Source organism: Alosa pseudoharengus, unplaced genomic scaffold, assembly GCF_046254945.1.
Source record: "Alosa pseudoharengus isolate Yale_2024_CS ecotype anadromous, Long Island Sound unplaced genomic scaffold, YU_APseudo_1.1 YU_APseudo_1.1_scf_5, whole genome shotgun sequence".
Taxonomy (NCBI): domain Eukaryota; kingdom Metazoa; phylum Chordata; class Actinopteri; order Clupeiformes; family Clupeidae; genus Alosa; species Alosa pseudoharengus.
In genome coordinates this window covers 35592495-35617973 of record NW_027468837.1, presented here as the reverse complement: position 1 = coordinate 35617973, position 25479 = coordinate 35592495, and the positions used below count along the sequence as shown (strand labels likewise).

Here is a 25479-nt window from a genome sequence, read left to right as displayed (position 1 = left end):
CTATCAGTGGTCCTTGAGATGCTTCTAAAACTTGACTAGTTCACCCTTGCCTAAGTAAATTCATTGGACATGATTAGGAGAGTTACACTCCTGTCTATATAAGGTCTCACTTTGATGGTATACTGAATGTCAGAGAGAAAACCAATTAATTGAGATTGAGGTATCTGTCTGAGAGACAGATCTGGGGAAGGATACAAGAACATTTCCTTCAGCATTGGAAGAGCAGTCACCTCTTCTTCTTGCGTTGGCAGTTTCACGCGGGTCATCATTGCCCTTGGACTTTTTCAGCCGGTTGGAAATTGGACTAATTTTAAAGGACAGGTTCGGTATTTTACACTTAAAGCCCTGTTTTCAGATAGTTTATGATTAAATAGAACGTTTAAGATTGAAATTTGGACACATGCTGCTGTCCTGAGAATTTTCGGTTTCTGTAGCGCCCCCCCTCCCCCAGAACGCTGCATAGGTGCACTGGAACAATCCTCCCTAAAACGCATTAAACTTTCGTTTACAAAGACGTGAAACTCACCGAGTGGTCAGGGGTGTTCGCTGATATGCTCACACAAAAATCACTGCAAAAGATGCTTATTATGCTGATTATTATTATTTTATTTATTTATTTTCAATTTGCTGTGTTGTCTGTCTTGTATGTTTTAGTGTCACAGGAACGCTGGCGACTACGCCGGTCCGTCCAGCATCTTTTGTGTTTGTTATTTTTTAAATATTTTTGTCATGTGGTGTCAACGCTGGCGACTACGCCGCTCCGTCTGGCATTTTTTGTCTTTTGTTTTTTGTCAATGTCTTGTATGTGGAGCGCTTTGGGTTGCACTCTGTGCATGTTAAATGCGCTATACTAAATAAAACTGACTTGACTTGACTTGACCTCCATTAATCTCAAATGCAAGAGATTTGTAATGACTAACAGCCTTTCCCCAGCCAAGGTGAGCAATCGGTAATTAAGGGCCTTGACAGACAACTAGAGTGGTCACTATGAATGAGAGTTTCTTCGTGGAGATTAGTAGTGGGACAATCATCAGTATAGCACTCCACCAATCAGACAGAGTGGCTTTGGGACAATTCTGTGAAAGTCTGGAGAGTCTGAACTTGAACCCAATAGAGCATCTCTGGAAAGATCTGAAAATGGCTGTACACTGAGACTCCCTTTAATCACTGAAGGATTCTGCCAAGAGGAATAGAAGAAACTTCCAAATGAAAAGAGTGCCAAACTTGGATCAAGGATCATTCCCAAGAACACTTGAGTGTGGCATTGCTGCCAAAGGAACTTTAACCAAGTATTTAGTGAAAGATCTAAGTACTTATGTAAATGTATATGGAATATTGCAGTATTGCATCTTTAATAAATTAACAAAACATTACAAAAAACATGTTTCTCCTCTGCTTAGCTGCTTAGTGCACAACATTCCCAGTTTGTCTCCCACAAATGGACATGCATAAGTAGGAAAAATGCAATGGGCCTGGTGGAGCAGCGCTAACATCACTGCTTGAAAGTAATTTGACCCGGACTGGATTCCTGATTCGCCTGCTAAATACTCATCAACCCGTCACTGTGTGCCCCACCAACATGCAGAATGCTTCTTAAGGAATGTGCAAGTCCGTGTGTACATCATGCCACATTTTTTAAAAGACACAGGTTGTGAAGAAATTATTCCTAATACGAGCAATAAGATGTTAATACAGTTTCTGGGCCAGAACGCTTTTGCGCACTTCCGGCGTATTTGTTCGCAATGTGCGTGTGAAAACATGGTGATGTACAAAAAGGCCGCACTCAGGCCCGTCGCTAGAAGGCAAGCAAACCAAGCAATTGCTTGGGGCCCCGAGCTGGCCAGGGGCCCCAAGACAACGACTGGTTAAAAATAAAATGCAACGACAAACTGTGAGCGCCCCTTTGATAGTCAATGCAGTAAAGTGCAACGACACTGTTACCGGCAATACCGGGATCCCCCTCAAGGGGGCCCCTCTCAGTAGTCGCTGACAGCAGCCAGCCCTCTGCTGCTGCCGCGAAAATATAAAACAGGCAGTCATGATGAAGCGGAGTTATGCGTCCGGAAGCCAGAAGAGAAAGGAAGAGGATGACAATAAAAAACAAGATAGTGGTAAGTGATAAATTACACTGGATAAAATAGCTCTACTTGTATTGTACAAATGGTGTAATGTCGCAGCAGGAAGGCTAGCCTAGCAAAAAATGTTTATGTTAACTACCTGCCTGATGGCCCATGCTGCTTGTAACAAACTAGAACAGTTAGCGCAACTTTTTTTTTCGAACGGACGGAATATGGTTACATACTGTAATATGTTTATTTATTAACAGGATAAGGAAGACGCAGATCTGTTCCAGAATCACTGTTTATCGTATATAATGACATAACATTGCTATAGCTTTGTAATAGGTTTTGATGAAAGTGGCATAGCTTCTCTGCTATACTAACTATTCGACCGTGATAATCTATTTACCAAATGGGGGTTAGGAAAACCACACGATAAATTCCGTGCATCAAAGCAGACTGGAACATTCATGTCTAATAGTATTCATGCACGCCAGCTGTTTACTGTCTTTAAAGCATCAGGTGCGTCTGTCTAATTCTCAAACAGCAGAATGCTTAAATGCTATGTTAAGCTACAAGTAGGCCTAGGTCAATGTATAACATTAGCTTGGGATGTTTTTACAGTAAGCATTGGTAGTTGTGAAAGCAGCTGCATCCCTTCTAAATATCAAAATATGGAAATGCTAACATCTTTTCTTTCTCCCTCAAGGTGCTTTGCTTACATTTCTCAGCCCTCAGGCTCTTCCTAGATACCTCCACTGATGAAGATGGCCTGAAAGGTTAATCTTATGTGTGTGTGTGTACTTGTATTTATGTTGGATTTTCAAATTGCTATACAACCTGCACTCTTTATAGTTTGAACAATGCATCCTTTTTCTGCATAAGATGGCAAGTGTTTTATTTTCTCACTTTGTGAGAACTGAAAAATGTTAATGTGAGTGTGTGTGTGTGTGTTTAAGTATGTTGGATTTAGTTATTGTGCACTTTTTTACATTTATATTGGATTTTATGGTACGGTGGTACCACAGTATATATATATGCAACTGCAGTATTGCTCTGTCAAAATTTTGTATTTATGTAAACTGTGGGTGAACTAAAACTGTATGGCTATGCGGTGGTTCCTGTAGGCTTTTCGTGCGGTGGGGGGGGGGGGGGGGGGGGGGGGCTCCATGTCCATTTTGCTTGGGGCCCCCAAATTCCTTGAAACGGCCCTGGCCGCACTGAGGTAAAAGCCCCTGTCGTGGGAGCTGAGAATGGCAAATTTAGCTTTTCTGTGTCATAGAAGGTTCAGGGGAAAGTGGGAGTTTTGTGTAAAAAGATGGGAGCAGAAGTGTAAAATGTACCTAATTAGGTATTCCCCTATATTTACGAAAACTGCCCATGAAAGTGCACGTCTATTTTGCGGTGAAATATTTCCGCCTTATAAAAGCAGGTGTTAATCCAAATTGCCATTAAATGTGTCAATAAGAGAAACTTTCTAAGACAACATAATTACTATTCAGAGCACCAGTTACGCGTCTTTGTACTATATCCAAAGCAATTTTAACTTTCGTTGGCCTTTTGAATATCTTACTTTCACTTTCACGTTATCCACTTAAACTTTCCTCAGATTTGACCAATCTTCCATAGTCTACAGTACGTGCACAAGTAGTTAGAACTACTGTACTGCTCTTCATTATCTTACTGCTTGTTGACATCTTATCATGTATGACATCTTATCATGTATTATTTCATGGTTGCTAAACATTTGATTCCCTTTAATGTTGTCATCAGTTAACTTCATTCAACTGCTCTTGTGATTGAAGTATACCATTCAGTTGTGAATGTTCGCAAATTGCGGTAAGGGCGGAGAAAGGCGCTGATTACACGATGAACTGCAGGTTTGATAACTACCACGTAAACTTGAAGAATCACAGTATGTGCTTTCTGCGGATTGACCATGGCGCTGATGATGCTACGTTTGCAAATGTATGTACATCTGGCCCCCTGTGTTCCTATCTGCTTGCAATACAAGTTAACGAAAAAGCAGAACCGAGAGGACCATCACACACTTGGGTCTGGGACTGGATAGTTGAACAATCAAAGAGGTTGTGTATATTTGAGATAACAATCTTATCTCTTATTAAAACTTTTTCCCCTCAGTAAAGGTGGCTATTTGGTGCAATCCGGGTGATTAGCCATGGCAAGTGGTCTGAATAACACTAGCCAGTTCCACAAACAACGCAAGGGATCAGGGAGGAATGAGAAACAGACTCTGTGACACCGAGTGCTTGTTTGTCTTGAGAGAGCCCCCCCCTTTATCCTTATTGCCATGGGAGGCTCACAGGCGGCTAAAGCAAATCTCTGTGTCTTAAAAGCAGATTAGACCCTGATCTCCCTAGTTTTCACTCATTTTCATAAACTCTAGGTGTGACGGTCAGATTTGACACAGCCACATTTTCTGCAGTGCCTAGGAAGTTTGACTGCAGAGGAGATGAGAGAGGGAGAATAAATTAGACAAGCAGAGACATGAGCCAAACTGGCAAGGCCATTTGCTACATAGTCTCTGTATCTAAATCCTGAAAGTAGAGCTAACATTTGGTATTTTACTTTTGAACTTGACAATTGATTTACTTTTATTCTTAAAGCAGTGTTTTATCTAATCCAAAATAATTTTAGTGTAGCCCTATATGATAAAATGTGTAAAACACCTATACTGATAAATAAAACATTAATCTGCCATGGTTACACACTTAGCCACAATATTTCAAAAGGGCTAATCATTTATCTCTTTGCAAAGTTCTAAAACTTCAATGCGTTTAGAGGGGCTTCAGAAAGGCATTTATTAGTTTGATTCCTGGAAAGTCTGTTCCCCCAAAAAGCCACATACACACACTCAGACACAGACACACACACACACGTCATCTGAGCTATTGTGACGTGGAAACTTGCCTTTTATTGCAGGATGGATTCCATTTCTGATAAATGGTTTTCCTGTTGGCAGACATAGACGTATGTTTTAGCATTGGACAGAATTCACTTTACATGACATGTACATTACAGAGGCAGGCCATGTGAGCGTTTCGCCGCTGGCTCACCACCCCTCTTGCTGCCTGACTGCAGTTCAACCCTCTCGGCTCCCTCACCATGTCGTCGTCACATTCGTCCTGTGTCCCCTCCTCTCCTTCCTCCACCTCGCTGGCCTGGTTGTCGTCTACGAGCTCTTCCGCTTCTGAACCCGAGTCATCCTGAGAGACCTCACTCTTGCAGTCCTCCTTCCGCAGTTCTACAAATGCACACACACAAACACACACACACACACCAACATGAACACATGTATAAATAATACATTCAATCATTTGACATCTTTGCCACAGATGTATAAACATACAATCAAACATTTATCTCATTTATCTCTCTGGACTTAAAGTCATTATGCAGAAACTGGACATTTTATGTCTCTCCAACACCACAAGCTCCTACAGTTCTGGAGAAATAATACAATCAGACAAGTGGAACCTGATCCTGTGTCTGAAATGTTCTTTTCGCTAATACATATGACTTACATCCAGCTTAGAGTGACATATCAATTATATTCAAGCAGGCCCTAAACACAAGAGAAATGATAAATATACATGTTCTTTCCACGGTCTAATGCTGTATCTCACAATAGTAGTGAAAGTAAAACTAAATTTAAGTAAAGTCTAAATTCATCTGCTCCAAAATGTAGTTGGTTCTTCCTTTTTTCATGAATATCAGGCTGGCTGTTTTTGCATGATGCTGCTTACAGACAGATAAAAAGACAGAAAGACAGAAAACATAATCTCCTTTGTAGGTGGAGGCAATAAACCACCACAACAACAATAAACACCATAAGAAAAACCACCAGAACAATAGTAACCACCATAAGTACTGTAGAACCTTAGCCAATGAGAGGATATTAGTGGCTGTGATGGCAGAGTGGGAATCAAAATCAGAGCTCCAGAGTGAGGGGATTGGAGGTTAGTTCCAAAACATACGGTAGCTATAAGCCTGGCTGGTCCCTAGTGACATTGATGTAAGTACACATGCAGGTGAGTTTGCATTGATGCACTGAAGTATACTCAACAACTGTGCGCTGTTAGCCTGCATAACACCAGACTGTATCTGAGATCTCCACTGAGATTGAGAGTGGGTCTGAAAGGGCTTCACTGACTTACGACTTCCAAGGGCGTAACCAGCAGTGAAATTAAATTAAAATTGGTGCATTAAACTTTAAATGCAGTTATTTACTCAATTCCAAAGAAAATACATGTCCATAATCTGCTTAACCCTGTCGCCATCAGCACAGCCATTGGTTGTGTTGAATGCACGGCTTTATCTGTCATCATATAAAGCCCGCCCCTGTGCCAGATAAGTGATTGTAATTGGATCCTGGGTTTTTGTTTATTTTGAAACGGGTGTCTATGCCTCCTTTCCAGGCGGACCTGTAGAGCTAATTCAAATTTGCTAACAGGTTAAGGTTCACAGAGGCTAGTGCTCTATGAAATCCACTGAGAAGTGCATGAATAAGTTATAACCCTGGTCCAGTACTACCACTTCTTCTATTTCCAATCATCTGTGTCAATAATGAGATCAGTTTCACTTTCCTGTCAGTGGATTAACTGTGAAAGTTGGAGTGTTGCCAGACAGGCCTGTCTCTGGGAAATTTAAGCAGGAAGCCCCAGAAGCCTGTAGCTTGTTAGGCACAACGCAAACCAACTGCCTCACAGGGCTTGTTTTAAAAAAAAAAAAAAAAAACAGTTACTCCATGTACCTGGCAAGATTTTACAAAATAAAAGCACAGCAACAAGAAACTGATTTTTTTCATAGATAATCATTCTTCGGCTAAGAAATATATCTCTTCTATCAGAATGGTTGCCAAGCAATGTCGACACGCACTAACAGCAACTTTTGTATCAATCCGCGGCACAGTTATATAGAATGAAGTGTGGTCAACATGAAGGGTTGCGTTGGGTTTTACAATGGCATCAAACGTGGTGAGTCATAGCGAGACAGGATTGAGACCGGAACCTTCCTTTTTGTCTTTTGACTGCTCCTAGTGAGGGAGATTGACTTTAGCTGTGAAAGAGCTCTGCTCCAATGAAACAAGACACTAGAAAATTTGGCCAAAATAAAGAGAAGAAAAGGGAATTGTTTGGTATGTACTAAATGGTACCAAGGTCATTCGTGTTCTTCTTTGGTCATTCTATGAAACGGGTGCCTTTTCCAAAAGTAAACTTCTTTTCAAATTATCCACAGCATGATATGATAACCCTCCAAAAATGTTTTGCCTACCTCAGGCATATATATTTTTTCCACATTGAAATATAATGGATTGAAAATATAATAAATGTGACGGGGTGATACATTTCATGATAAAAAGGCTCTAGGTATCCAATAACTGTCAAGTTATTACAGTAACTTAACATACATGCCTTCAATTAGAAATGTAATTTTCTTAGCAAATGATAGTGTTAAAACTGTGATGAAAAACAGTTATTCCTGTCTTTGGGTGATTGAGTGCGGTTGGATTAATCTTGATGGACAAAACAAAATCATTTCAAGTAACAGTATGCTATTTACAAACAAGTACATGTGACGGGGTGTTAAGTCAAAACAAGGGACACAAAAAAAAACATACATTATTTACTGAAGAACATGATTTTATATTTAATTCATTTACATGGTGATATTTTAGATGTAAATGTTATGTTGGTCAACCCGGACACATGGAAATGGCCATGCACTTGTGAAAAAATAGAGTAATACTCTTTAAGAACATGTTCTTGTACATCATGTTTACAACACCCTTCAATTATTAGCTGTAGGCTTCAGAAACATACCTTGGCTCTAGTTTGTGCCTTACGCATCTCATCACATGTTGTGGACGCAAATGGCATCCGTTTCATAGAATGACCCACCAACATTAATGAATCTCCCAGGTGCTGATCTCTTTCCCTGGTAGGTTTTTGCCTAACGTCGTAAACACAAGTTATGACATCCTCTAAATAATGTTCAGATTTCATGCCACATCATACACTTCCAACATTACACACCACCCTGTATTTCTCCAAGAGTACACGGTGAACAAGTTCATGTGACGGGGTGGTGTGCGGATTTAAATCTAATAATCAGGTGATGAGAGGATGCCATTTAGCAAGTGGTTATGCTGGCAGAGCTTAAATAGCTTTGCTTCCACTAAACAAATGTGACAACTCTCTGCATGGCTCTGAGGAGACCCATTGCTCAACGACATCAACTCCACATCCAGCGCTCACATTCCACCCCGGGAAGCACACCACGGGGACCAATCTCACGGAGGAGTAGAGAGCCGAGTCTTGCCGCCGCCAAGCCAAATTATTGAAACCTGGAACACGTGTAAGAGCAGTTCACAAATCATGGCTGGCCCTGGATGGCCTCTGCCGGGGATGGATCCTGTGGAACACTAGTGAAGTGAACACTGCAGCTATACGAAAAGCAAATATTTATGTTCCTTGACATTTTAAGTTGTAAGCACTCAGTCTGAAAGACCTGAGCAACTATCTCTGAGGGACTAGCACAGGTCCTCGTGTGTGTGCTCAAATTAGACACATCTTATTTGTTGCATGCGAAGAAGGAGTCGTACTGGCTTAAAGGGATATTCCACCATTTGGGGAAATACACTAATTTTCCACCTCCCCTTGAGATAAACAATTGAGTTTTACCTTTCCCCAGTTTATCCAGCCGTTCTCTGAGTCTGACAGTAACACTTTTAGCTCCAGCTCATTGAATCAGATTAGACCGTTAGCTTATAGCAGAGATGTATTTCCCCAAATGGTTGACTATCGCCTTAAGGCTTTGTGATGAGTGGTCTTGCCTGGTCTTAAAATAATAATAAAAAAAAACCCTAATGGGTCCCCTGCGTCCGATTGTTACCGAGACAAGACTGAGACTGCGTACAAGTGGTCAGCAGACCGGTGGTGTGTGTGTCAGAGGTGAACGAGTTCACAGCCTGATGTAGTGTGTGAGCTGTCCCAGCAGCAGCTGTGTGTCTGTGGGAGTTGCCTCGTCATCAGCCACCTCTCTCTGTGTGTGGGGCCTGTGACGGCATGACAAGGTTATTTACAGTTGCAGTTGAGCTCAGCTCAGACAGACTGAACCGGGACCAGTGTGTGAGACCAGTGAGTATCGGAGTGTCTGAGTATTGCACGTGTGTCGAGGCCGCTGAGGTAGCCACTGAGCTGGATCTGGCCCTCTGTCTCCTCTCTTGGCACACGCTGGGACTCGGACTCTGGGGGACTATGCCCTCTGCTGGGCGCGTGCGCTGAGGAGGGTGGGGACAGACGGAGCGTGAGAGCTAGGGACACGGTGGAGGGCTGAGGGAAGGGAAGGTGGAGGAGCAATAGGTGGTGGTTCAGATGGATGTAGGTTAAAGTGGATGCTGTGGGGATGATATGTTCCTGGGGAAAAGTAGAGAGCATGTTTTGAACCACTGCACAGGAATGCAGAAGAACACTTTAGAGGACTCCATTCTGTGTAAGTTTAGGTGTAAATGTCACCACCGTGTGTGTGTGTGTGTGTGTGTGTGTGTGTGTGTGTGTGTGTGAGACTGTTAGTGTGTGGTGTAGTGCATTGTGAAAGGCAGAGAGTGAATGCTACCTGTGCTTGTGTATTTGTCCTCTGTGATTTCTTCCAGTCGGCCAAGCAGAGCATCAATGTTGGACTTGATCTGTGTGAGCTCGGACTTAATGGCCTGCAGCTCATTGGATTTCACTGCTGAAAGGCCATAAGATCATGCACACACACACACACACACACACACACACACACACACACACACACACACACACACACACACACACACACACACACACACACACAGGGATAGAGTTAATTCACAACATAATTTACTGATATCAAGATTATTCCCGTGTAGGTGTACCACATTTATATGCAACTACCTAACTTTGAGCATGTTTTCCATCTATTTCTTTAAAAGGTTTAATTTTCTTAGAGCCTTGTTAAGTTTGTTTCTTCCATTTAAAAGTTTAAGAGCCTTTTCTTCCCAGTAGTATCTCAGCCTATGTTCAGGGAATGAGCGGAGGGTGAGGGTGTTTATCCTTTGTTTCAGCGAAGCACCTTGAGACAATGTTAATGGTGTTGTACAGGTGGAACAGGGAGTTGCAATTGAATTATATTGAGTATATGACAACCCCGTTACATAGGGCATTGAACTGTCTACAAGAGTAATCGATAAAAATGCAGCAGAGTGAATCAACAGAGGAATAAGAGTACAACTGAATAGGAAATGATCAATAGCCCAGAGAAGCGCAGGAGAGAGAAGGGGGGGAGTAGAGAAGAGAGGAGAGGAGGAGAGAACGTATGCCTCTGTTTAATGGAGAAGAGAGGGGGAGTAAGGAGGGAAATAGAAGAGTTGAAGAGAAGAGAAGCTTAAACTTATAATGGAAAAGAGAAAAGAAGAATAGAGAAGAGAAAAGAGAACTTACATCTGGAGAAGAAAAGAAAAGAAGAGAGGAGAGAAGAGAAGAAATGAGAAGAGAAGAGAACTTACATCTCTATTTAATGGAATACAGAAAAGAAGAGAACAGAAGAGAGGACAAGACAAGAGAAAAGAGGGGAAGAGAAGAGAAAGGAATAGAGGAGAAGAGAAAGGAAGAGAGGAGAAGAGAAGATAACTTACATCTCTATTTATTGGAATACAGAAAAGAAGAGAACAGAAGAGAGGACAAGACAAGAGAAAAGAGGGGAAGAGAAGAGAAAGGAATAGAGGAGAAGAGAAAGGAAGAGAGGAGAAGATAAGACAGGGGAAGAGAAGGGAAGATAAGAGAAGGGAAGTGATGGGAAAGGACTTACGTCTCTGTTTAATGGAAGTACCGGGCAGCACGGAGGACCTGGCCAGTAGTTTGACAGGTAGAGCCTTGACCCTGCGCACCAGAGGAATGGCCACACGAGGGCGCTTGACAGGCACCACTCTGGGCACCGGGGAAACTCGACCTCGATATTCAAACAGCCTGCAGAGGGAAGAGAGGGAAATAAGACGCACGGGTTCTGTTTACACGTGGACTCTGTTTACACTTGGGAGCAATCTTACCACATCTAATCTGTTTACACATGGGAACATAGTACATTTAATCCCAAATCTGATTGAAAGCATGTTCACCTAATATACTGGGCACATCATGACACACAGACACACAGACACAGACACACACACACACACACACACACACATTGTAGGTCTGTGATAATTGTGTATGAGTCATGAACAAATTGATATTTAATAGTTTGTAGAATGTAGTTTGTAGATTCCTTCAGTAGCTTATCCAAATCAAACTCAAATACTTGGCCACTGAAATGCATTGAAGCACGTATGATACTCTGTGAGAAATGATGAATGGACACAGTATTTGGAAGTAATCTACATTGAAAACCGAATCCAAGACCTTGCTTCCCTCTCAAGTTTTTGAATGCTTTTGCAGTGTGTAGCCTAGTCTCACATGCAAAATTGTCTATTTATAATAGTTCCTGTCATCTGTCACTATGCTATAAAATACCAGGCTAAGGTCTGCTGTTTCCTGTCCATGCAATGGGGAATACCACATGCACAAACTCACATTAAACACACTCATTTATTCATTTAAAGCACCCCTAAAGAGTTTACCTTAAAATAATGTTTCCAAAATCATTTGGATGGCATATAAACTCTTAACAGGGCGAATGACATTTCTGCTGCACTGCAAGTCTGGCTAGCGGGTGGGAACACTAAATCCCTCACACCACTAATAGGCCTGTAGATGATTAGCCAGAGAGTGCTACAAACAATGAGAATAAATGTCTGATCGTGGAAAGTTGCAGATTCCTCAATTTATGCTGGTCAGCCAAGTTGTCCGAGTGCCGGTAGGTTAGCTAAGGTTGCAAACAATGACTACCAAACCACAACAAATGTCTGATTGTGAATATGTAGTTCATTTCCATGGCAATATTTTTTGAATACCCAACCTTTTTATTCCAGCTGTTAAAAGTGAAATGCAAGTAACATCGACACCCAGCAACGGACACAATCAATTTCAGCAGATGTAACAAAGGCACATGAATGGCACTGTACAAATATTTACAAAGGTAACAGACAATTAGGCTCAACCCGAGAGGAATTCATCTCTAGTATTGCTTTAAACTAGCCCACATGGCGTCATTTGACATTAGCACTGAGAGTGGGGGTGCCATACTGCACTGGGGTTCAACAAACTTATCAAGTTGTAAGATTAATTTAAATAACTTAATAACATCCCAGGTAAAAAGTAGTATACTTTAGTGTGTTAGAAATATGATTAAAGTATATGAAGTATAAAACAAGTATGCTTACACTTTTTGTACTTTATGTAAAGTATTTTTAATGTGTACTTTTAGAAAGTATACTTCAAAGTAGATGTTATTAAGTCCAACTTCAGTGTACTAAAATTAAATTGACTAATTCTGCAATATTCAAAGTGTTTTTGTAATGTACTTTTAAAAAGTGTTGTTTTTGTTGTTAGTGTATTTTAAATGGTAAAGAAGTTTGTTTTGTTTAAGTATATTAAATTGCTAATACTTAGAGTTGTAATATAGTGTACTTATGGGAAGTATATTTTTTGATAATACATTGTATAGTTTCATACAATTTAAAATAACTTTTAATAAAATACTAATGTGTGTAGCCTATAGACCTAATATGTCAGCCGCATGGATGGCAATGTGCAATAACCTAGCCTACAGAGAGACACACAAATCAATTTTGGTCATCAAATAATATTTTTTCTTTTGTTGATTTTGTGTCTTAGTAAGGTAGTAGCCTATAAGTTTGTGATGTAGTAGAGGTTGTGAGAGGATGAATGTGGCAGTGGTGTAGGCTACCTCACACTATGGAAAGGAGGATGGTGCTAGGCTAGTCAAAATCCCCCAAAAGTGTCACACTTCACATTCATAAGGCATGCTAATGACATTGTAGATGTTTTTTTCTTTGATAGTGGAGACATACAGTCTACAGGACAAATTACATGCACGTTTTTTTCCACCATTGATATTAGAGGGGGAATTAAACCTGGTGTTCTACTAGCTGCTAGTGTAACCTGCGTTGTGTTGAACCTGCGCGATTCAGCCCTGCACACGCCCGGACTCGAACCCGCGAACAGCAGCACCTCGGATCGGGAGGCGAGCGTGCTAACAATTGAGCCAATAGCCCAGGCTACTGGCTCGCATGCCAGCAGCACTCTTGAGGCGTCGGGGAATGAGGTTTACCAACGTTCCACAAGCACAGCTAAGCTAGCTGGCATCCGTTACACTCACCCCCCTAAACCTCACTCCCGATCCGGGTCACGGCACCAATGTAACCTGCGTTGTGTTGAACCTGCGCGATTCAGCCCTGCACACGCCCGGACTCGAACCCGCGAACAGCAGCACCTCGGATCGGGAGGCAAGCGTGCTAACAATTGAGCCAATAGCCCAGGCTACTGGCTCGCATGCCAGCAGCACTCTTGAGGCGTCGGGGAGTGAGGTTTACCAACGTTCCACAAGCACAGCTAAGCTAGCTGGCATCCGTTACACTAGTGCTATGAAGCTTAGGCTACATGATTGATATATGCCTTGGTTTATGCGATAGATTTAGATTTTTTTTAATTATTCGTGTTTGACAGTGCATTCAAGTCCATTTCATGGTAGTATTTGTAACGCCTCAAATAATCAGCAGTAAAAGTAAATATTGTAACGTCGGCACGCTGGACTATGTGCTTCCGACTCTGTTACAATGCATTCTGGGATACGGGGGAGAACTCTGGGGGTTGTTTGTATGTGGTTATGCTTTATTTACTGTTTTAATGTCCGTGTTTTAGTGTAACGTGTTGCCCTTTTAGTTCTCCTCGTGTGTGTTCCTTTTTGTGTGAGTGGCCGTTTCCACCCCTGTGTGTGTAGCATGTGTGTGTGTTTGACCTCCCTTGCGTGTTCGGTATTCGTGGTCTGTGTCTTTCTATGGCCCTGCTCCTGTACAAATTGCAAGCTAATAAAAGCGGCTGAGAACCAAGCCCCGGCTAAAGTCCAATTTGTTACAATATTCTTAATCCAGGACCTTGCCCCATTACTCTTAAAGCATAACTCAAGCCAAAATGCAAACTAGAGTCTTTTTGTGAATGTACCCGAGTCAAACTTTAGTTTAAAAGCATAATTATGTCAGAAGCGCCACCATTAAGCTTGACTGTATTGTTGTTTCTGGGTCAAATGGCATTTTGAATGGGAGTCGTAAGGGCAGAACTATTTTGATACATGATGATTTTGATTCATGCATCAAAATAGTAGGCTAGTGCCCCTACGACTCCCATTTAAAATGCCATTTGACCCGAAAACGACAATACGGTTGTATTGAAACCAAAGGAATCTAAGGTTATCAAATGCAGAAAACCGGGTGGTTGCACTCATATCGGTGCCAAGGTGCACAACGCTTTAACGAAAGACTACCTGGCCAGGTCTACCCATACCAGGATGGCAAACAGATGGTGTCAAGTACCAATTTGACCCATAAAAAGTAAATGTCAAATAGGTACAGATAATCTGTATTAATCTCATCAATGTCATCATTGCCAATGGATTTCTGTGTAAAATATTGTTTATCTTGTAAAATGTTGTCCTTGTTTCTGTTCACAAACAACAGAGACAAAGTCAATGCAAGGGTTGCCAACTCTCACGCATCTGGCGTGAAACTCACGCTTTCAGCTCCAATCTCACGCTCTCACGCACACTCAAGAAATGTCACGCCAAATCCATTCTTTTTTTTTTGCAATCCGTTCATTTTTTGTTGATGACTAGACTAGCCCACAGCATTGTTTCTAAATGACAGGATACGAGTTTAAGGCATACATATGTCTAGACCAACAGCAGGTAGGTCTAATATCCGCCTACAACGTTCTCAGCGCAGTTTTCTCTGATTGTTGATTCGCTGACTAGGCTATTTTAATCCGGTCCGCGACACCTTCACGGAACACGCTGCTATTTAGACACGAGGCAGACCGACATAAAGTTTGGCCGCCCATTCTTCTCTAGGAAGTAGGCTACTCGCGAAGTAGCCTCACAGACATCACATGAAATAACTTTTTCTCATCTTTTATAAGGTGCTATAGCCATTTGCTGCTAAAAACGGTTCGCGAGAAAAATAAATTAACTTTCAAGAAATAATCATATTAGGCTACTATAGCTCTGCGCTCATTTCAATTCCTATAGGAGGAATATCTCACAAACTTTTCGTTCCACACATGACAAACCGTAAACCAGAATAAACAGCAGACCTTACCGAACACAAAGGTGTAATGCAATCCCCTGTACAATAAGCCGTTCCAGAGTATCCGGTTTTGAAATGGTAGCAAATTTCTATATGGTCTCCAATTTTGGGCTTTAAGTGTCTTAAAACTGAGCTGTGCTTAAATACCTACATATGTGTAAATATTAAAACCAGAGGATATATAGCTCATGGCTAAGAGTTTGTCGATGTAGCTATAATGATTTGTTTTCACAAAATGCTAAGCATGCATGTATTTAAGTGTCTTAAAAAAGTGTGCTTAATTGGTCAATGCATAATTTCATAACAGGCCAAATAGAAAATAAATGTTAAATGTTAAATATACTGTAGCCTAGACAAAATATTAAAATCAGATGATGTAGGATAGTATAGAGTTAGATAAAGTTGGATGGCTCCAGAACTCACACCAGTGGATTGGGTTTTAAAGGAGCCACACCACTTTTATGACACTATAGCTGTTCTGTTGACCTTTAGATTTGTTGCTACTGGGCATGAAGGGCAGGCCAATTATGAGTTCTGTCCAACATTGATGGTAGGTTTAGAAGAAAAGTCAGCACATTTTAATCATATTGCAATACCAATAACCGTGATCATTTTGGTCATGATTTTTCATCAAATGTTCATACTGTATCTCAAGTGGCTGGTAGATTTTGGAATCCACCAGCCACAATGGTAGGTGGAAAAAAATATTTTAGGCTATTTCTATCCCTGATACATACGTACACTCATACACACATTCATAAGTCTCAATCTGTCCATTTCTTTCCACAAAACTCGCCAGAAGTCATCATTTAAGGGGTTATTTTTCAATTTTTTCTACTGAGCTACTACCTTTTTCAGGTGGGCAGGGGGGCCCTTTTCATGTCTGTGCCCAGGGGCCCAGTGGCTCATAATCCTTCCATGCCACAGGGTTAAAACACTGGTCTTGTTTTCAAGTGCAATCAATAATTTAATTGTACATTTTGAAGAAACTTAAATCAGGGATTATACTGTACATAGCAAAAAAGTCAGGGGACAGACATTTTTTAAAATTAGGTTTAGGGAAAAATTTAACGCACACGCACTATGACTTCACAAAATCTCACTCCAGCCAAACACCCAAAGTTGGCAACCCTGCAATGCATTTGACTGCCGTCCAGCCCTGGTTTGCCACCGAAAACTTTATGCATCTTGGACTGGAAGATGGTGTGCTAGTAAGGAAGCTAGCTACCACAACTTTTGCCACCACATCTCAGTGTTGGGAGGGAAGTTCACTCACTGCACAACTCTACCAGCTGTACCTTTCCTCCTCAGCCATGATCCGTAACCACCATGGTTTTCTTTCTGGGCCAGAAGACTTTGCAAACAAATAAGCAATAAATGATCATGCATTACAAATTTAGCCATGTTAGACTGTTAAGTTGTTGGCTTGTAAGATGGGTGTCCAGTAAACAATTTCAAGCTTAGAGGGCAAATTCTCTCACCTAGGAGGGTAAACAACTTTTGTTTTTCATAAAATCTGCATTTTGAATTGATGGTCTACCAATGAGGCTGTAGAGTATCGCGACACAATAGTGGCAAAAAGCACTTGCGCGATATAACATGCATTCGGGTGTATTATATTATATATTATTTCAACAAGGATACAAGGATACAGGGAAGTTTATTGTCACATGCATATAGTTACTGAATGTAAGAAATGCAGTGAAATTATGTCTGGTGTCACCCTTTTTGTGCATTTATGGGGGGGGGAGGTAAAAAGTGTAGTAGAAGAGGGGTTTAGTAGATTAAGTGGCAAGGGCTGCATAAGAAAGGTGGGGGAGGATTGGGATTGGGGGGGCACCAACAAGGAGCACCCAAGAGCAAATGTAGATATTAAATGTGTGCGCACAAATTCTCTCTGCGCGTGCGCACTTAGAGGAAACTGCTCCCCGAGCATGGAAGAAAATGCTGCGAGCGAGGAGGAATCTGACCAGCGCTCCAAACAGCCACTCGAAAAATTACTCAACTCTCTCAAAGTTGATTTCTGCTCACAGGAAGTGAATTTCTGCACTCGTGGGTCTCTACTTGGGGGCGGGAACCAGGTTCACTGGTCAGATTCCTCCTCGCTCGCAGCATTTTTTTCCTCGCTCAGGGAGCAGTTTCCTCTGAGTCCGCGTGCGCACAGAGAATTTGCGTGCTCGCATTTAATATCTATGCGCGTGAAATAATATAATTACGCCCAAATGCATGTTTTATCGCGTGAGTGCTTTGTGGCTCTATTGTGTCGCCATAGTATGCCTACAATGACAAATTTACCACATCCAACTTGAAAAGATATGCTCAAGAGATCCATTTCAGAAAAATAAAATGTTTTACTTTTGTTATGGATGAATATTATGTTTTGTTTTCATTCATGTCAATAAAATGTTTTTCTCATAATCAAAGTGTAATTTGTCATGTCACAGAATAGGTAGGAGAGTACTAATGGTACAATTTTAAATCACACTAATATTATATTTACATTGCATGCCTTTATAATGCTTAAAGTATCTTAAGACTATACTTTTATTAACATAACTGCAAACTTTCAAAGCACTTATTGTAGTCAGGAAGTACATTTGAAGTTCATTTAAAATATTACAGAAGCATGCCAAATGAATAGAAATGAGGATGATAAGTGTATTCAAAACACACTACTACACTATTATTAGTTATACTGCAATGCCTTTTATGTACATTTCCAATACACTTGGGATGTTAGAAAATTGTACTGCGACTGTGTTCCGAATGCTCATGAATCTCTTTGTATAATGTACTTAAGAACACTTAAAGTTTGAAAAAAGTTGTTTCATTTTAGAATACAATTTACACTTGAAGTGTAGTCAAATAGATTTTAAGCTGAACTTAATACATAATTGAATACACTTAACTACACATGGATTTGACGAAAAAAGTACGAACTGTACTTAGTACACTTTTAAAAAGTATATTTTAATAGATTTTTTTTCACCTGGCATAGGAGAGCAGTGTGAGAAATTGCACATCTCAATTACACATTCCACAGAAGAAGCACATCACAAACTCATCTCTGACAGCATATTCATTCCAGAACGGCGAGATAGATCCATAAAAGAACACAAGAAATGGAGGCCCTGGAAAATCTCCCAAGCCTTTTAAGGTTTCTCATTCCTTCCATGTGTGTCTCTTCGGTTCACCCCAAGCTTACGTGGTTCACCACAGCCTCTTTGCCAGTAGGCCTATCATTAACTCATACTAAGACTTACACACCTTTAGTCTCAGGGGAACTAATGTAAAACCTTTCTGTTCTCATCTGAGGGCTTTATTTATTGTTTATCTCATATTTAAACATGTATCACATGCTCCACTACAGGGCCTATACATATGGTTTTATGGAAGATCAGCTTGAGATGATGTTAAGCTAAACTAAAGTACTTAACTTATAGACTTGTGTGTGTATGCATGCGTTTGAGTGTGTGAATGTGTGTGTAGGTGTGTGTGACATGAATGAGCTGCAATGTAATCTTCTCCAGTTTTTAAAGACACACTTTGCACGCTCTGTGCAGTCCAAGAACCAGCCAGCCCTACAGCTGGTGCCCAGCCTCTCCACTGCCCCCGCCCCTCTCCCCAACGGACCTTGGGCTTTGGCCATCACTTGAAAGCGGGCCTGGAATTAAACTGGGCATCCTTCCCCTAGTAATACATCAATCCAAGTCAGAGTTTCACCTGGGAGAGTCGTAAGTCAGATGTGGACATCATGTTGAAGGCAAATCTACCGGGCTGCAGTCTCGCTGAAGGTGTCCCTCATATGGAGACTATGTTCGAACAGCTGTGAACACAGGCTTCCCACAGAGTGGAGCCACAGGGGGCTCTAGAACTACTTAAATGCTGGGCCAAGCTGGGCCAGGGATCTGCCAGGTTCCTCCTTTCTGGGTCACGTAAAATAAGTTCTTAGATGTTAGTAATTTGGTGACTGAATGTGTATGTGAATGTGAATGGGTACATAAATGTGTAGCCTATGTTGCATCGACACAAAGGTGTGCATCGTTGGAAATGTCCGGCTTTCCGAAAGTAAAAGTGTCCTACCACTACAGTATGTATTGATTCTATCTGTGCACCTAACACAGGCAATTTCACTAATTAGCCAATCTACCTGGCTGATGAGTTAGACTCGGTTTAGACTATAGGTCTAATAAAAGGTTGGAGCAAATATTATGTGGTCAGACTTTTACTTTCTAAAGTTCTCCACTTCTGCTGTTTAAGATTACAAGGCTTTAAGCGAGTTGGCTCCTATTGCGGGAGTAAATTTGTCGAAAAATGTCCAGTAATCAAATACATTGATTGATCCAAACGTGGATCAATGGAGTGTGTGTGCGTGTGTGTTTGTGCGTGTGTGTGTGTGGGTTCTTGTGGGTGTTTGCTTGGGTTTGGAGGAGACATGTACAATACAAAAACAGATTGCCTCATTACAGGGACAATGTTTTTTATTAAGTTTCTTTGAACTGTCATTGCAAATCCACATTTGGTCCCTTTTGAGAACAAAGTACTATTATCCCAGAAAGAGACCAGAAAACTATGAGAACATGCAGTACTCTACTTACCTGTCATAGAAATCATCTCTGTAGTAATCGTAGTCAAAGTCATAGCCACTATGAGAGAAAACACAGAGACACAACACACAAATCTATAATAAATTGACCTCATGATAAACTAACAAACAAAAACACTATAGCTAATGGTTATTAATGAACTGGGATATATCACATTATTCACCAAATGACTGGAGATAGCCTATCCTGTCTGTTTACTGTAGGTTGCTGACTAAATAGTAACAATGTTGCCTCTGTTATTGACCCCAGAACGGTACCAAGATAATGCTTTGGCTGATGTATGTCATTGAATTTGTAAACAAATAGACTGCATATAAACTTATTAGATTCATACAAAACCATCAAACAGTTGCCCAGTGTTATGAACTGCTTATAGACCCTTTCAACAATAAAAACAAAAACAATGCTTGAACGTTCTATTTGGTTCCCAGTCTACTTCCTCTGCATTAAGATAACATATGGAATGGAATATAAACGGAAGCCTTGTGGGGCCAACTATGATGCTGATGTTAAATATAAGGGTGCTGTAAATGGGTTGTTCACCTGTAGAGAGCAGCAGCCGACCTCTTCAGGCCTTTGGGTCGGTTTGGTTTGGGCTCACCCGCCATGTTGATATCTGTGAGGTAGAGGACAGAGGGGGCAGAAAGAAGGGCAGTTACAAAATGGCCGTTTCTGAGTTCAACTCGGACTATGGTGCTTTGCCAACAGAAATGTTTGCTCGGTGTGGCCCAATCTCCTGGTCACGCACCAGAATGGACAGTGTCTATTGTGTTGGTGCCTCAGTATGAACAGGACTGCACGTCGTCAGTATCGACCACAATGAATTGAGTTGAGCTTAGATGGCCACCATCACAATGGATTTCATTCTGTTGACCACAAACAATGTTGAACACCAAGGTTGAATATTATAAGGCAAGGGGAGTAAAGAGCTACACACCTACTCCTGTAGAATGGCCACTTTCACCCACTGAATCTCATACATTTTCTTCTTGAGTTATTTCTGTGAACCTTAAGGCTAGTTGGAGCCTCTTCTTTCTCAGAGGTGCCATTGTAAATGCTGAAATAACAGGAGTATTGATGTTGACTAAAGGAGTCTTAGTGTAAGGCTCATGCTGAGGAGAAAATGTATTTTCATTTATAAAAGATATAACAATGTTAATGTAAAATGCAGTATGAAACAATAAGAGCATTTTAAAATAGAGAACTAAAGTGGGCAGACCTTCGCCAGACGCCAAGGCCAGACGCTGAATATTGTCTGTCTACTCTTTAAACAGTATGTGAATTAGTCGATGGTACACCTTTCCATTAAGTTATATTATAATGGGGTCTTAAGGCTTTTTGTATAATCCTACTTATAAACAAACAGGCAAACAGAGAGACAGGCTATTTAGAATATCTTGATTACCTCATTGGTGGAGGTAATTACAAATGACAGTGGTGAAGAGGATGGATGTGATGAAGACAAACAACTGGAGAAAAGTACAAAGAATATGACTGCAGTGGACCAAACCAAATCATTCTGGAGGCCCTCCTGTATTAAAAATAAGCATGTAATGGCATGTAGCCAATATTTAATAATGACTATTTATTTTTCATACAGTAATGCCTCAATTTGTGGTTTCTTTGATGACGCTAGATGCCCATTTTGATAAGCACCCTGTAGTTTTACTGTCCAAACATTATTGACCCAGGGCTGTGTTCCCTTTTCTTTCCCAATCATTCTGGCTCAGACCAATACCACACATACGTCACATACAGTAGCCATCTCAAAGGAGGGGACTCATCTCTCAGACTTCCATGTTGTAGAAGCATCCCAGTCAGGATCACGAAGGCAACTCCATTACTGTGAGCCAAGCCTCCTGGAGACCTTTTGATGGATGCAATCCACTATTATCTCCAGCAGAGGGCAGTATGCCCACAATCAAGGCTTTCCAGTGGGGGTTTGCCACTAAATAACCCCTACACACGGCTGGCTCCAGGCCCCCTTCTCCCGGTCCCACACCCACTGCAGGTTGTGCCGAACCACAGCACACACACACGTCAGGTCTGAGGGGAAGCAGGGGAGACCTGCCGTGTGTCCTCAAAACAAAAAGGCGCGCAGGACAACACCCCGGCCCCCCCCGCCAAAAAAAACATCACAAGCACAGATCTCACTCTGCATACATCCCACGCCAATAGCCTCCCTCTGAAACACATTTCCAGGCGCTGTTAACAACAAACTTCTGTTGGAGCCTTTAGAAAGTTTCCTTCCTCATGCAGTGGCTTTGATCCATCACACTGATGAGGCATCCCGCCTCTCCCACTCCCACGTCCCCTCATGCCAGCCAACTGCTGATTCCTCCCCATTGAACCCCACCCTGCACAATGCTGTTGTCATCGTTTCATATTAGACACAACACACTTACATTTGTTCTGTTTCTAACCAGCACTATTAGCAAAGATCCTTGATTCTGCCTTAACCCTCTCTGCTATTAGTGTTGGTGAGAGGCTAATGGCTATACAGTGAGGCATGGTAGCTTATTAGCTGGTTTGATTTGCATTGAGCTCAATGAGCATCAAACCAGCTAATAGGCTAACTGAAATACACACCATGCCTCACTGTATAGCCATTCTCTAGGTATGGTGAAGGGTATGTGATGATGTGGGTCTATGTGGGACTATTTTAATTCCAAAGGCCAAGGGAACTTTATCAGGATGCATAGTATCCTGGATCCATGAAATAACTGGTCTTTAAAAAAAAAAAATCTGCCTGCCTCTATGGGAATTTCATTGCACTGCATTTCATTGGCTCTGTACCTGTACTCTGCTAAATGACAATAAAGTTGTATCTAATCTAATCTAACCTAATTTAACATAGGGGTGTGAATACTTATGCCCCCTGTATTTTAAGGAAGAACATTATTTATGATACATTATTCATTCACAAAGAAGATTGGTGTCCTTAAAGGTTGGATATTTCCTCATTTTGTTACTTAACGCATTAAGATCAATTTCCAAAAGATGATTTTATATTCCTCTTTTTAGTCAACTTTAGCATGGGTTCAAATACTTATGGGCCTCAGGCAATCTCTAGGTATGGTGAAGGGTATGTCATGATGTGGGGCTATTTTAATTCAAAAACTCCATTCTGTGTAAACCTCCACCTGCCGAGGTCTTGATTTTGTGGGCAAGAGCAAGACAAAATATTGCAACACAGCCGTGGCCTACTGGTTAGCGCTTCGGGTTGCCGGTTCGAACCCCGACCAGTAGGCACGGCTGAAGTGCCATTGAGCAAGGCACCTAACCACTCACTGCTCCCCGAGCGCCGCTGTTGTTACAGGCAGCTCACTGCGCTGGGATTCACTGTGTGCTGCACTGCACTGTGTGTTCACTGTGTGCTGAGTGTGTTTCACAAATTCACGGATTGGGATAAATGCAGAGACCAAATTTCCCTCATGTGATCAAAAGAGTATATATACTTATACTTATACTTATACTTATACAGTACTTATACTTATACTACACGAGACAGATTGTGTCATGTTTGAACTATCATGGTTGTTGAATGGTGTTGTATGTCCCACCATGAAATAAATGACTCATCACTACTATTCGGTGAAGAAACTTGATTCTTATTAGTCAGATCAGAGATAAAAGGAGCACTGGGGACAGGAGAGAGCTAAAGGAAGAGGGGAAAGATGAATGAAACAGAGTAAAAACATCAGGTGCAACAGGCTACAAATGTGGACAGAGGTCAGGAGGAGAGGTGTCAGGGGAAGTAGAGATGGACAGAGCAGTGACCCTGCACCATCCTGACCAGCATGTCTGGCCTGCTGGGCTCTGGGGAAGTGATGGGGATGTGTGTGTGTGTGTGTGTGTGTGTGTGTGTGTGTGTATGTATGTGCGTGTGCGTGGGGCTGAAAGCTGGTTAGCTGCTCCATGAAAGAGCCAAAGAGGTTCACCTGTCCTGGGCAAGTCTGAGGCAGCTGCCGTCAGCTATGCAGGGCCCTAGAAAAGAGCAGGGCCCACCTGCAGCTAATGCACCTTGCCTCTCCCTCCAACTCCTTTAAGGTAAATAGACAGCATTGATATGGTGCTGTTCTCCCTGCGGGCACTCAAAGCACTCAGTAATGCCTCACATTCACCTATTCACACTCTGATGGCAGAGGCTGCCATTCAAGACACCAACCAGCACATCGGGAGCACTGGGCTTCAGGGTCTTGCTCAAGGACATTTTGAGACGGGCTCAAACCAGCAACCCTCCCATTAACGAACAACTGAGCCACCACCACCCTCTCTCTCTCTCTTTCTCTCTCTCTCTCTCTCACACACACACTCCTCTCTCCATCTCTCTCTCACTTGCTTTCTGGTTACTCAGAAATCTCCCCGTGACAGATTTTTAACGACTGCCTTTCCTCTGACTTGCCTCCGCTTCAGAGTGGCCATATAGTGCAGAGATAGCGGCGGGAGCCGTCACTGGGCTAACTGCAGGCCTTTTAAACGCTTCGAACTGTGAATTCTTTTTCCCCCTGGGCACCTGACAGCATGTTAATCTCAAAGAAAAAGGGCTAGGAGGTTAATATCTGCGAAAGGATCTGCGCTTTGGTGCTAACCCACTCTTCAAAGAGCCGATAAGCTCCTGGACAAGCACAGGTGCTTTGATTCTCGTGGCCCACAAGGCCTACCATAGTCCAGACTCCTTCCCACTACAGGCAGAGAGAAAGAGAGAGAGAGAGAGTGTGTGTGTGTGTGTGTGTGTGTGTGTGTGTGTGTGTGAGAGAGAGAGAGAGAAGGAGAGAAAGAGAGTAATTGCTTATACGGATGTTAGTTGTCACAAATGCATAAATGTAACTGTCAAACATGTTTACTCTTTTCATAGCCTAGAACCTCGCTTAGAGCTGACATCCAACATCTTTCAAATCTAATCACGTTCAGTCTCAGACAGGTCTGATGCTGTCACATTTTCTTCAAAGACATGAGAGAGGGAAGGAAAGGAAAAAAACCGTGATGAACTGAACTGGTGAAAAGATGAAAGGAGACGGTGATTGACAGCTCACCCAGAGTCTGTCCGGCGAGCACACGTCCATTTTCGCCGATTACTGCGCCGCGGGCGTGTCTTTCGCTGGCGTACTGCACGAACGCGTAGCCCTTGTGCACGGAGCAGCCAAGCACGCGGCCGTATTTGGAGAAGATGGTCTCTACGTCGGACTTCTTGACCACGGCGGTGTTCAGGTTCCCTATGAAGACGCGGGAGTTGATGGACTTGGGGTCGTTCTTGTTGGTGATATTGCTAGCCTGCACCTTCAGGGACATCTTGGCTCAGTGAAGATACCTGCAAAAGAGAGAAACCTATTGAATACAAATGTTTTGTATCTGAGTATCTGACGGGCTTCATTCCAGATTCAATTGCCTTCAGCTGCCCACCCTTGGTGTGACAAAGAACCCATGAATATTCTGAGTGGACCAACACTTCTTCTCAAAGGTGCAGGAGACACAAAACCTTGATCAGCACTGTATGAGCGCCACCAGATGA

General features: G+C 42.0%; 1 protein-coding gene across 1 annotated transcript; it reads right to left on the bottom strand.

The window, feature by feature from the left end:
• Positions 1-4994: 4994 nt before the first annotated feature.
• On the bottom strand, positions 4995-25259 carry raly (RALY heterogeneous nuclear ribonucleoprotein). Its single transcript, XM_076267773.1, has 7 exons — positions 25004-25259; positions 20511-20583; positions 19959-20006; positions 10914-11071; positions 9699-9812; positions 5186-5325; positions 4995-5033 (listed from the first exon to the last, which is right to left on the bottom strand). The coding sequence occupies exons 1-7, from the start codon at positions 25257-25259 to the stop codon at positions 4995-4997; spliced, it is 828 nt and encodes a 275-aa protein (XP_076123888.1).
• Positions 25260-25479: the final 220 nt, after the last annotated feature.